General features: G+C 41.9%; 1 protein-coding gene across 3 annotated transcripts in view; it reads left to right on the top strand.

Annotated features, from left to right (window-relative positions):
* Positions 1 to 13,084, top strand: part of LARGE1 (LARGE xylosyl- and glucuronyltransferase 1) — a 282,357-nt gene extending 269,273 nt beyond the window's left edge. For all 3 annotated transcript variants that reach the window (XM_058021891.1, XM_058021889.1, XM_058021890.1), the window contains 3 exons: positions 344 to 490; positions 5,598 to 5,793; positions 9,962 to 13,084. In XM_058021891.1, the coding sequence (XP_057877874.1) occupies positions 344 to 490; positions 5,598 to 5,793; positions 9,962 to 10,159 (541 nt within the window). In that variant the 3' untranslated portion in view covers positions 10,160 to 13,084. The remainder of the gene's footprint in view (positions 1 to 343; positions 491 to 5,597; positions 5,794 to 9,961) is intronic.
* The last annotated feature ends 816 nt before the right edge of the window (positions 13,085 to 13,900 follow it).

The raw sequence follows: 13,900 nt of genomic DNA, 5'->3' as shown, positions 1-13,900 counted from the left end.
ACACACCAAAACAGTCTGTGCCCTGAACAACTTGCAGCAAAAAGAAGGAAAAAGAGAGGCATCCCAGTCCATTCAAGTGTAGAGCACTTCTCTGCTGCCAGCAGTCTGATCAGCATTGGTCAGTCAAACACACAAGCTCATTTGGAATTCTGTTGCTCTCCCTGCTCTTAAAGCAGCAAACCAAAAGGAGAAGAAAATTTGAAGCACCTGTAGGAAAAGATATGGGCCGTAGTTACATTTATAGTATCCTAACTACCCATTTTTTGCACTTTATCTTGAAAAGCTCAGTGATTTGCTCATTTGAAAATTTTCCTGTTTTTATTCGTTGTTTCTCTTTTGCCAGGAAGTCTGTCATCCAGCTAGACCTAGCTAACACCAAGAAAGCTCTGATTGTACCCGCCTTTGAGACCCTGCGCTACCGCCTCTCCTTCCCCAAGTCAAAAGCAGAGCTGTTATCTATGTTGGACATGGGAACCCTCTTTACATTCAGGTAATGGAAAGTACTCTTTAACCTGTGGTAATTACCTCTGGTTTTTAGGTTCTTCTGAATATTTGGTTCTTCTCTTTCACTGTCAGCTGCATTAAGAAACTCATTGGAATTTTTCTCCCTTTTCAAAGAGAGGCAGTGAACAGAACCATGTGGATATATTCTGTCTTTAAGCTCAGCATTTTATCTTGTATTACAGTCCTCTACTGAAGGACTTCAGTTGTTAAATCGAATTTGTTTTATTTTCATCATTTTTTATTGCACTACAAAAAATCAAGCGTGACCATTACACTCAAGTGCATGTAATTTACTTTTTGGCTGCCAAATACTATCTGTGTAGCTGTGTCCTCTCATGTGACCAAAAGTAATGTATCTCTGCCCATTGGTTCTCTTCCTTACTGGAAAAACAAACACAGGCTTGTCTTATGCTCTTTTAAAGTGTGAAACAGCTGCTTAAATACCTAGAGTTCCTCCGTGCAGAGGTAAGAGAGTACTCTGACTAGAGGCTAAGAAGCAAAGAACACCTAAATTTGGAACTCCTCTCTGAAGCAGACTTCTTTTGTGGCTGTGAACAAGTCACTTCTATTACCTGCCAGACTCCTCAGTTTTAAAATGCAGCTAGCAGGGGTTAACCATCTCTTGGGTGTGTGTGGTAAGGTCTGATTAGCAGACATTTGTAAAGCATCTCAGCAATGGGAAGAGTACAATATGGCCTTATGATGTTGCACAGAGAGGGGGCTTAGGAGACTTGCGTTCTCTTCTCAGCTCCACTGCTCCCCTGCTGAGAGGTGCTACACGAATCACTTTGCTTTCTTACATCTCTGTTCCCCTTCTCTGAAATACAGGTAACAATGTTCACCTCTCCTTTTTGCAGTATTTTGAGATCTGAGATAAAAGCTAGGCATTATCCATGGCTGGAGGAGCTCCATATAGTACCCCTCTCATCCTTCTCTTACTTTAGAGCTTTCCTCACACTTTTCTCATTCCCTATATTACACACCTCTCTCATTGCAGCAGCCACCCTTCCCTCATGTGGTTGCATGCACATACCATAGCAGACAGCCTGTGTGAGTCTGAAAAACATAATTCTGATCAGTGTCAGAATTCTACCAGTAACTGCCTTGAAACAGAAACGTGAGGTGACTGAGAGAGGCATGCCTCTGGAAAGTTACTTAAGGATACTGATAAAGCAAGTACTTTTCCCTCTGCCATCATTCTTTGACATACAAAAGACATAAAAATAAACAAGAGATCTGATAAAAAATAGTTTCCTCTTCCATAGTTGAGAGAAAAAGTCTTTCCAGTGGAAAATAACGCCCTCAGGATTTTCAGATGTCAGCAGTCAGCTGCACAGTGGTGGCCTTCCACTACAGATTTCATCTCCAAGCTAAACAGCATGTTGGTGTGTTACATACACAGCTGGATTTGCAAATCCTTTCTCAAGTCTCACTCGGGCAAAAATGTCTTTAACACCAGTGGGAGTTTTTCCAAAGCAAGGTTAAGTAAGACTTGAAGGACATGCAGTCTGTAGCTGGTGTACATATTAATGTAGGATACATTTTACAAATGCTTCCTCAGTTTGTTTTGGCTCATTTCATTGCTCAAATCTGTAGACAGCGACAAAGCATCTGGGCTCTCAGCTCTGGGCTGAGAATTTCCACCTCCACCTTCAAGGTGCTTTAATAATGCTGCAATTTGCTGCTGAGCAGGTGGGAGTGAGCTGGGGAGGACTGGTGTGACAGTGATTGCTGAGAGTGCCTGCAGCATCCCAGTCCCTCACACCACATGGTAGATTACAATCTTTCCCTCACTGAAATTGCTTTTGTCACCTCTTTTTGAAATGGTGACCTTTTCTACCTCTGGGCAGCTAAGAAGTACACAACGGCTCTCAATTACATCCCTCACTCAGCAGCAGAAAAAAAGAGAAGACAAGTGAGCATCTGTGGCTGGCAAGGTGTGCTGTGTGAAACCCTGTGCCACAGCGGGGGCTCTGTGCCAGCTCGCTGGCTCCCTTGGCAGCTGCTGGCCTGGAGTGTGCTCCCGAGGATGTGCCTGCTCAGGGCCTGGCTAGCAGCTGATGGGCACACCCAGGCACAGGGGAAACCACAGCTGGCAGGAGACACATCAGCATAGTGAGAAAACATAAAAACCAACAACTGATTAACTAATTAACTGATTGCATCCACAATCCAGCAAAATGTTGAAGCATCTGGGAACAGAAGTGGGAAAGTTCTTCTTTCACTCATCTCTCTCACTGAAGCGGGAAACTTAGAGGAGGCAGGGAGGAAGACTACTCTGAGAAGAATAACTACTTCATTTTACTAACTTTAGCAAAATGAAATTTTATTTTAAATAAAAGCAATCAGGAACACAAGTAAAATGAAGCATTGGATCCAAAGTGGAGGAGGAGGGGATGTGGTGTGTCGCAGTTGTTTTCCATGAACTGTGGGAAAGAAACTCATTGTGATTTTAGGGAGATTGAATTACTTGGTTTGGATTTGTCAAAAATGCGAGCATAGTTGAAAATATGTTGTTCCCAATTTTTGTAAAGTACTCCAGGGATTGTCAGATTGAGTGTGGCCTTAAAATTCAATGTGTATTTAAGTCTTGAGTGAGGAGGACCTGAACAGAAAATTGCATTTATTCATTTGTCCTGTGAGATGGAATACCAGTATAGACAGTGAACCTCTTCTCACAGTTGCATCACTGATAGTAAAGTCTGTTGGAATGACTCATCCTTTAATGGGAGCTTCCTCTCTGTGGACCTCCACAGAATGGTGTCTGCTTCTCTTTCTTTGCAGTACAGCTCGTGTAATCAGCCATTGACCAAGACCTAGTTCCAGCAGATTATCTGTGTATGAACCCATATATATTGTGTGTACATATGTAATCCAATAATGCTCTTACAATTCTTTTAATGTTCTCACAATTAGATTGTTTTCAGTCTAATTACTCCTCCATCACTATTGTGTGTACACCTCATTTGAGCATCCAATATTCATTTACCTCTTTGTCAGGACCTTAGCTGTCCTTTTGCCTTTCTCTTTCCTTCTACTCACATCAATCACTCTGAAGAGGTAAGTAAAAAACTTCTGTTGTTACTTGGTTTTGTGCTATCAAATCTACTCCTTCCTTTCTGGGTTTTTTGGTTGTTTTTTTTTGTTGTTGTTGTTTGTCTCTGCAACCCCAGTTCCATATTTTCCCTTTATTGACTCTTCCCAATTATTTATTTTGCTCTGCTAGTTGGCTGTCTTGATCCACAGAGGTTATACTTGAGCTGCTATAGGTGCTTACACTGATACTTCCAAAAAGGGTGGAAAGAAATTGAATTATTTTTATGGTTAGCATCTTGTTACCCCCTGTTTAAATCAGTGGGAGAGTGTTACTAGAATAACAGCAGCATTTGGCTGCTTCTCTGCAGGAATCTCTCAATTAACCAAAGTTTGTACGGGCTTTGAAGATACAAATCACTTCATAAGTGTTTAGCAGTCATTATTATTATTATTATTATTATCATAATTAATTTCAAAATGCCGGAGGTAGGATTTTAGAAGATACAGCACCCTCCACAATCTTATATAATTTTAAACCCCACATTGTGACTGTTGGGTTGGGGTTTTTTTCCAGCGTAGATAGCTGCACATTCATGACTGGCTAGGTTAGCCACTCATCTCCAAAAGAGGCCAAGAAAAGGGATAGGCTTTTTGGCAATGATTCCAAAGAGCATTAAGGGTTATAAGCATCTTTGTGAATCTGGCACTGCTTGCTAATAATCTCTGGAGAATTATTTCACTGTCACTGTCATTATTTCACTGTTTTTTAATACAAAAGAGTTTTGTTTCTCCTGGTCCCTAAGTGAGATATCTGAGAGTGGTAAAACCTATTTACAGTTTAGAAATGCAGCATACAAAAGACCATACATTACTTGTGACCCCAATGCCATGGTAATAATTCAGTCTTCCTGCACTTCCCCTAAAGAGAGAGTCAGCAAAGATGAACACCTCTGATTCTCCTGTTACAAGCCATACAAATATGTCCAAAAGAAAACTCCTAGGCTGTGATTTTATATTCCTGTTTTTAGCAATGGCTTACAATGTTTTGAGAATTTCTGGGATTTAAGCATTACATCATGCTGTAATTTTTCAATATTTAATGCTCAAATCCCTTCACTTTTAGCATGTGAGTCATCCCTGTGAATTCAATGTACCTTACTTTACAAATTGGCAGGATATTTGTTTTGTCCCTTCTGTTGCCTATCTATCTCAGTGTTGTAATACAGATACCTGCTATTCCTTTGTTTCATTAATTAATCTGTGACTCTGCAGAAAGAGCTTGTCTCATTGATTTTTGGAAAGTGTTAGAATAAGTGGGCGAGAGAGTCATTGACCCTGGCACTAATGGGGTGCATTCAAGCTGTGCTAGGAGGAGACCTGCTGTGACCTAAACTAGATTAGCCAAATATAAAAGGATCTTCTTCTGTAAATCAAATTGATTACCTTACTGAAGATCCAAGGAGTACTCCCCACAATGTAGAACTTAGAGCAGAAAGCCTTTATGTAATATTTTACTTATTAATGTAATTATGCAGCTTGGTTCCTGCCATAGTAATAACCATAATTAATAACATAGAACATCTCTCCAGAGCTGCACATGTCTCTCATGCAAATTATAAAATTGCCTATAAAACAGATCATGAATATCACCATGGTGGGGAAATAGCTAATTTTAGGGACTTTGTCTGAGCTGCAGATTTCTACACTGATTTTAGAGCACCGACCGATGCAGCTGCTTGGTTGCTAGGAATAAGACACAGCCCTTGTAGTGCAGATGAACTGACAGGGTACTGTGTAATGGTTTCTCACATTAGCATGAGGTACTGTTTTCACACTATCCTTCACCAACTAGATGTGTTTAAGCATTGAGCTCCGGGAGGCGTGCTGGAAATAGTCCTAGAAATTGCCTCCGACGCGTCCTGAAAATGATGATGTGAACTGTAAGCTAACGTCCTTATTTTTGAGCATTTCATCTAACAGGTAATATTTTGTTTCCTTGCCAAGATGCTTTCTATCTAATTGCCTCCCCACGCCCCTGCTGTTTATGTCTGTTTCAGGTACCACGTCTGGACGAAAGGGCACGCGCCAACAAATTTTGCCAAGTGGCGAACGGCCACCACTCCCTACCGCGTGGAGTGGGAAGCAGACTTTGAGCCATACGTCGTCGTCAGGAAGGATTGCCCGGAGTATGACAGGCGCTTTGTGGGATTTGGCTGGAACAAAGTAGCTCACATCATGGAACTGGATGCACAGGTGAGGAGGTGACACACGAGTATCTCACTAGGGCTCTGCAGCAGGGTTGTTCCAACCAAGGCTGTGTCCTGTAGGAAGGCGTCACGCTTTGCATCACCAAAGTGTTCATCTGGCCTTACTGAGCTCCTTAATGAGCACTTCTTGAGTTGGGAACACTCTGTTTAATGCCTGTCAAGTATTAAATGAAGAGCTGAGTCTGAGTTCATTTATTTGTCAGTTTTAAGAAATCTATTGTTTTGCAGAGGCACAATCCCTGTAGTGCTTTCCTCCTGACCGAAGCATTGAAGCAGTTGTTGCCAATCCCATCACTTATTAAGGAACATGTAGACCTAGCTGGATTTTTTCCATTAAATTGAGGTTTGTGAGTCCCAAATACTAATTTACAATTCAAAAACTAATCTTCAGTTGAATTCAAAGCAAGCATCTTTAATTTCTGGCTGGAATTTACAGCACATTTCTGCAAAGATGGTCTTTACATTTCCAAAGTGTGGGGCTGTGGTGCTGACTCTAAAGGATCCAGGTACTTGTGCCTTGGGCTACCTGCTTTTTGGATCTGTGACTTGGGATGAAGCTGCTGGGCAGAATTTATAATAATAAGGATGCAGAGAAAGCTCAGGAGTCCCAGACTGGCACCAGAGCTCTCAGAGTTGCCAAGGTCCCTGCTGCCAACCTAAATCTTAGAGGCTGGCAGTGACTATGGCTCCATGGGAGCCCAGTGCTGCTGCTCACTGAAATGGCAGGATTTGCATCACCCTGCTGTTCTTGGATGAGGAGCTACCCACTATGCTCATCAGTAAGGTCTGGGTCATGGCATTTCTTTTTAGTTTGGGTTTGTTGTAGTTTTTTTCAGTTTGGTTTCAATCCCAGTGTTTGAACTAGTAGCATTTCATGCTAACCAAAAAAATCAGTTTTGGTGATCTTTATCCTCCTGTGATAGCTTCTGCTATCAATCTGGAATAGAGCAGATCCTTCTTGCTCAAGTCTTACCAGTTTATGTGAAGCAGAGCAGCTCAAGGCTTGGAGCAAGTTAGTGGGAGATTGTGTCTCTGGGGTGTGGGCTACAGTGTATTTGTGTGCAGGCATGTGTGGGAAGGATATTTTCTACTTCTGCTTACAAAACCACATGGTCACCTTGGGCTGGCAGCCACTTGCCCTCTGTTTGCCAAGGTCATTCCCAACAAATTTGTACCTACTTACATGACAAAAAATTATTACAGACTAGAAAAAACATTTTCCCTTATAATAATGTTAATAATACTTTGCTATAGCACTGTAATTTTCTAGTGCACTTTCCAAGCACTAATTAATTAACCATCAGTTGTGGAGAGTGCCAGGGTAATGGTTTATTATTTGTTAATATGGGTAACAAGGCTTATGTTCCCAGTGGCAGCTGTTATGTAGCATTCAGGATTTAACTCTTCTGTTCAGAGGTGTCTGCTCAGCACAGAGATTCACACATGGGAAATAGAAACAGTTTTCAAAGTTGATCATAGTGCAATTATTTTAAATGACCATTGGGTTGGAATTAACTCTGGGAAATTGTTCTTCTCATTTTCCAGCCTTGAGCACAGTATCACATTTAAAAGAAGCTTCCTTTTCCTCTGTAGCAATTTGGATATTGGCAAGTTCTCCCACAAATGAGCCTAGAGGAGACGTGGGATGGCACAGCTACCTCCCCTGTGGCATTCCTCTGCTTTTGGGTGTGCACAGATCAGGTTGCTGCCAGCTGCTAGGCTGGCTTCATTACCAGCAGGCAGAGCAGCTTCTCAGTTATTTCACTGCTCATCATGACTGCAGTGTCTGTCAAAAGGTCTGTTCCAGATCCCTTTCCAAGAACCTGTGCCACTGCCATCCCTCAGAGCAGGACATGGCATGGAGATAATCATCATTGTTATTCTGGGAGCATGCAGGTGTCCACTGAGCTGGATGCTGTACAAATGCACAGATAATGCTAGTCTCCATCTAAAGAATTTGTAATCTAGGAGCTAGGGACAGAGGTTCCTGCAAGTGCATTGCCTTCTCAACAGAGGCTTCCATGCGGTAGGGCGAGGTCATTAGGAAACCTTTCCCTACCTTTCCAGTGACTGTGCTAGACTGTAAGTGTCCCATTTTCCAGGACCCTAGCCCAGCATATTTCAAAGGAGATTATTAGCAGTAGACTCACAGTTTTTTGAAAGGCTTTATGTGTCTGAAGGCCATTCAGAGGGATGAGAATGCTGCTGTGCTGAAGAGTTAGCACTGCAGAGTGTAGACAGTCCCTGACCTGCAGTATTACAGCCTTGAGATGCAAACAGAGAACAAAGAAAAGGTTGTATGAGGGGAATGCATCTTCCTCTGCAGCTCCAGCCCGTAGTTTTAAGGTTCTTTAGAGTAATTTTCTGTAGTTTGTAGTTTATCAGCTCTCCTCACTCCATGGTGCCAGCCTTTGGTTTCACGTTTGGTTCCCCATTAGTCCTAAGCATCTTCCAGGTGCATGAATTCTGCATGTGAGCACCAGATTATTTTGCTCTTGCTATACATTTTTCACCCCAAACAGAATCTCAGAGGACCCCATTCCTGTATATGACAACATTGTAAATTGGCACCAAGATTTACCACTTTAGCACTGTCTGTCAGGCTGCAGGAATTCTTATAAGGAAACAGGAGCTGCATCTGCACTTAGCTGCACATACAGATGAAACACTCAGGTTTATCAGCACACGTGTGTTTTTTCCCCATAAATCTCTACTAAAATATTTTGGAGTACTCTGCCTTTCTGCAGCAGATATTCTTTGTCTCTCTACAGAGTCCTAAATCTACAAGTGACTGGGAATTACAAGCCAGGGGGTATTTTGTACCACTTCCTGTAAAGGCAGCAAGCTCTGTGGCTGTTCCTTCCCTGGCCAGTTTCTTTTGTTAATGGGTTAATGAGTCCATCCAGAAACAGCGACAGATAGAAACCGTGTGAGAAAATAGGAAATTTGACTGTGCAGGCTTCAAAGTTTCTTTATCATTTTGCATCCAATACAAATCTGACTTCTTGAAATTCCATATGAAAAAAGTGATTAGGGTACTTCATTTGGCTACAGAATAACAAGGTTCATATCTCTTACCCAGTTCCTTGCAGAAGATACCTGCTTGTTGCATTTACTACACTAGTGAACTTTCAGCTTGTCTAAGAATCAGGCTTTTTTGAGCTTTGCTCTAATCTTCATATATTTACCTGTAAAAATTGAAAGAATCTTACAGGAATAACGGAGACTTAAATCAACCATCATTTTTTTAACAACAAAAATTGTCAAAAAACTTGGTCAGATATAAAGAGAATAAGTGAAGTAGGTTTACAGGAGAAGGAGAGTTAGCACAGTACCTCAAACTTCGTGAGGAAGAGCTTAATTTGAGTTAAAATGTCTCAAAGCATACGGAATTAGCGGGTTCATTTTCACACATTGCCTATAAATGACACCATATTCTCCCCTTATTTCAGGTTTATAAATAATTTTGGACAGTTTTGTCTCCGTAAGTATCTTAGCATATAGGCAAAGTAACATATGCCATGCAGTTTTGTCTTTGTAAATGTAGCTTATTCCATTATCCCAAGCAAAATAAATTTTAGGGGCAAAGCCATGTTTTTGCATGGACACGTAAGACTCTAGCTGTGTACTCACAGCTGTGTTGTTGCAATCACACTGCTGAAAAATCTGTGTGGCAGACATGGCTTCAGGTGTGCCTTTTGTAATATTTCCGCATTATTTGGCTTATATGGGGTAAAATGTTTTAAAATAGCTGGGGTTTTTTTACCATGAGGGTGGAAAACGCTGGAGGAGATTATCCAGAGGGGATATGGACCCCACCTCGCTGGAAACATGCAAGGACAGATTGGATGGGGCTCTGGCAACCTGATCTAGTTGAAGATGTCCCTGCTCATTGCAGGGAGGTTGGTCTAGATTGTCTTTAATGGTGCCTTCTAATCCCAAAAATTCTATGATTTTACAAAAAGATTACGTAGATCTTTCAAAAAACCAAGAAAAAGCTACTTGAAAAAACAAAGGCAGTTTGTTTGAGATCCCTGATGGGTTTGTTGTTCCGGAGACACAAACGGCGCCCTTCGGCGCTGGAGCACGTTTGGCTGAGAAGGAGCCTTGTGGGAGGCGGGGATCCCCCTCACAGCCGTGTCTTTGTCCCACAGGAATACGAGTTCACGGTGCTGCCCAACGCCTACATGATCCACATGCCGCACGCGCCCAGCTTCGACATCACCAAGTTCCGCTCCAACAAGCAATACCGCATCTGTCTCAAGACGCTCAAGGAGGAGTTCCAGCAGGACATGTCGCGCCACTACGGCTTCGCGGCCCTCAAATACCTGACGGCAGAGAACAACAGTTAGCAGCGTGGGGCCCCTGCCTGGCCAACAGGGACACTGAGGCAAGAGCCGCTCAGCGTTTGGGGCCTGGCCTTCGAACTCCAAACTGAGAAATACTTTCTGTTTTTATATCATACTTGGCAGTTCTAACAGTAGAAATTTGAAGTGACATATCTTCGGACGATGCTCGTTCATCCCTTCCCCGACTGCCCCGGCTCTGTCAGCTTCAGCGTTCGTGAGGCGCGTGTGAGCGGGGCCGGCCAGGCGCCCTCTGAGCCACCCAAGGTGGGACTGGGCAGGGGCTGGGATTGCACTCCGCTCTTTTGACTGCAGAGCACAGACAGACCTTCAGAATATAGGATTTCATGTTGCTATTTAATAATTTGACATGCTTTTTATCTGTAAAGGAAGATCTTCGGGTCTCTGTCCTGTGAATTTCAAATCTGCACTACTTTAAAAGGGAACTTTCACCTGTGAACTTTCACAGGGGCCTTGTTAACAATGGATGACCTTGTTAATGCAGGATGAGCCAAAGGTCTGAATTAGCCTTGAAAACACAGGGGACACTTGTACAATACTGCACTCCTGAGAAGGTGTGTTACTGGCTCAGTTGTATACATTATATCAGTTGATCTTTTTTTCCTCAAATTAATTGTTTTATCAGGAAAATCCCCTATATCCCACCCTGCCTTGGCCCCAGTCCTAAATGCTGCTCCTTTCCTTGCCAAGGAAATATCTCCCTTGTGTTTCTTTGCCATCTTCTGTTTTGGTGGTCCAGTAAAGAAGATCAGTTGCTCTGCCAGAAAGTGAACAGAACTTGTCAGTTTAAAGTCTGTTTTCATCAGAGCAACTTGTTCTCATGTGTCTCATAAGATAAAGGGCCTGGCTCTAACCCTTTATCTCTTTTAGGCAGGAATTGGATTTTACCTGTAAGGCACATTGTACCAGGGGAATACTGATTTGTAGGCTCATTTCAATGCTGCCCATCCGTGAAGGCTCTGGGCCTTAGGCTTTAAGTGGACTTCTTTGCTGAACAGTGAATATAAACGAGTAAAAGGCAACTAGTAGCCTTGGTGCTCTCCTGCTGCCTGCTGCAAGGTCTCAGAACTACTTCGTTAAAGGAGTTTATAATTAAAAGGAGCAGAACTGTTAGGAATAAACTCCCCATTGGACGGGGAGAAAAGAATGTGTTGGGAATCTGAGTGTTTGCTTGAACGTGGACTGGTCAAGTTCACAACATCGGTACACACAGGAATTTGCTGGAGGGCGAACAGGAACCTAACAAGCAAAATGCAGAAAACAAGACATTGGACTTTTTGCCATTTTCTTTATCTTCAGTATTAATGTTGTGTTTACATGGGAGGAAGAGATGAGGTGCACTACCCCTTTCAGGGCTATTTGTAATTTCTGTTGCAATGTTAATAGAGAAAGCAGAAACAACTCAGTGAGAAATGTGTCTGTCTCCCTGCCCCAAACCCCAAACAACCACATGTACCAATACCACTGCCTGAGCTGGGAAATGGATCCATATTGCGTTCTGCTCACGTTTTTCCATTTTGCTTTTCAGCCACTGGACCTTCTACTTTCCTCCCCACCTCATCCCTCTAGAGCTTGGTTTTATTTCTAACCTGACATTTTGTGAGAGATTTCTGATACGGTGGAAACCACGCAGTTAAACCAGACATTTAAACTACAAATATCAGTTCATCATTCTGTGTATATATAAGAAAAGCCAAAAAAGGCAATGTCTTTGACAAGAAATAAAAAGGGGCGGGAGGCTCTGTGTAGTTTTCACTTTTTCCCCCGGGAGTGTTGGCTGCATAAGAATATATCTCTGCATAATTTTCCAAAGAGCTTTTTTCTCTGTTCTTAATGGCTTTAGTAAAGATTTACATAAAAAGCTGGAGAGAGCTGGGAAGAAGTGATATTAGTGCTCAGTGCTGGCCAAGATACGTTCTTTTAAAAACATCAAAGTCTTAACTCCCCAAGTCCTGTATTACGATTAAATTCAGAGGTCATTGTACTGATTGAGAATGAGAAGAACCCTGCAGCACAGGGACTGTTGATTAGCCAGTGTGCAGAAAGATCCCAAAAGCTGATCTAAGAGAGGCTGCCATTCATTGTACCTACAAGAAATCTCCAGTCAGAGCTTCAGTGTGGCCACCATTATGTTCCATATGCATTCCAGATGTACATTTCTCCTTGGATTAACAACATTGCCCAAGGGTAGGCTGGATTGCCCTACAGCAGCATAACCATTATTTGGCTGCTCCATTATAAGCATTCTTCTCATTATTCTCTTCTCAGTGGTGAAGGATGGGGAGCAAGGAGGTAATGATTTGCTACTTGCCTGTAGGTTGAGTCTTGGGACCTCCTGGGTAGGCTTAGGTGTGCTGGCTGGTGTAATCAGCTCAGAGATTGGTAGTAGGTACAAAGAGTCCCTTTTTTTTGTCCTTATAGACACTGTACTGACTTGTATCTGTCATGTCATATTTGTTTCTGTGCTTCATAATTTGAGAGGTATGGGTCTTGGGGGTTTTTAGCACATTTCAAACAATTTACCTGATGGCAAGTTAGGATTACATATCTGTCTGTAACTGACAGGGCTCCTCCAACACCATGAAAAACTCCACCACCGACAACAAAAAAAATTCCCAACTCAGTTATAACACTGGCTGTCTTCCAGTCCTCTGCTGTAGTAAGTATTTGCTAGGAATTTTGTTACTTAATTCTCAGTTTTCTCCTGAAATCTTCCAGAAGTAGCAGATAAACCTGGTAACGTAATGCCTTTGATTTATTGATTTGTTCCAGCAACTTCTCTCTTGAGTCTTCAATCTATGACCTCTCCTTATCTTTGATATTTGGAAAGTGTGAGTCTCTCGTTTAGATACCACTCCAGCACCCTCTCAGTGAAGACTGATGCAAATAAATCATTTAGATTCTTGGCAATGTCTTTATTGTCTTTAATTGTTTCTTCTACTTGTTTGGGGTGGCTTTCCCATTATCTCCACTTTCTGCTTTTGGTGTACTGAGCAAATGTTCATTTTCAGTTTTAACTTCCTACTGTTTGCTCTTCAGATTCCCTCTTAGCTTTCTCAAACTTCATCTTAACTGTTACATACCTTCCTTTCAGCTTTACACAGTTTTATTTCCATTCTCTGAAAGTTTCCTATTTGGCCTGAATAACTTCTAAAATTACCCATTTAGTCATATCAACATTTCCTTGTCATTGTCTTCCATTCATCCAAGGGGTACCATACTCCATGGCTGTCTTATCAGAGCCCTTTCTATTTTAATCTGAGGATTTCAGCTTTTCTAGTCCATTTTTTTAGAGCCATTGATTCTTTAAAAAGAAAATAATGTTTTTGTTTTTTAAATTTACCTTGAATGTCACCCTACTAGGTTTTGAGGGTATTTTCCTCTTCACTTTCCTAAATGCGAAATTTTTCTAATTTCCTAATTAGGGGATCAGAAATAAAGTATTACAGAAATTGGGCTCTGTATCTCCCTTCTGTATCTCCCTTTTCCCTCTCCACTACAAAACATTGACATTTAGGAGTCATTGTAAACTTTTCAAATCCCAAAGCCAGAACTGTGCATTTTCCAGCACCTTTTGACATCCCACCACTATCAGACATAATTATTATTCCAAATAATAACCTGCTGCCTGGCACCTACCCCTCCTGTTTTTGTTTTCATGCTTCTTCCTGTGATGTAACAGGCTCTGCAAGCGCAAGTTTTGGATTAAACACTTAATTGATACCT

Source organism: Melospiza georgiana, chromosome 4 (assembly GCF_028018845.1).
Source record: "Melospiza georgiana isolate bMelGeo1 chromosome 4, bMelGeo1.pri, whole genome shotgun sequence".
NCBI classification, from domain to species: domain Eukaryota; kingdom Metazoa; phylum Chordata; class Aves; order Passeriformes; family Passerellidae; genus Melospiza; species Melospiza georgiana.
This window is presented reverse-complemented; position numbering and strand designations above follow the sequence as displayed.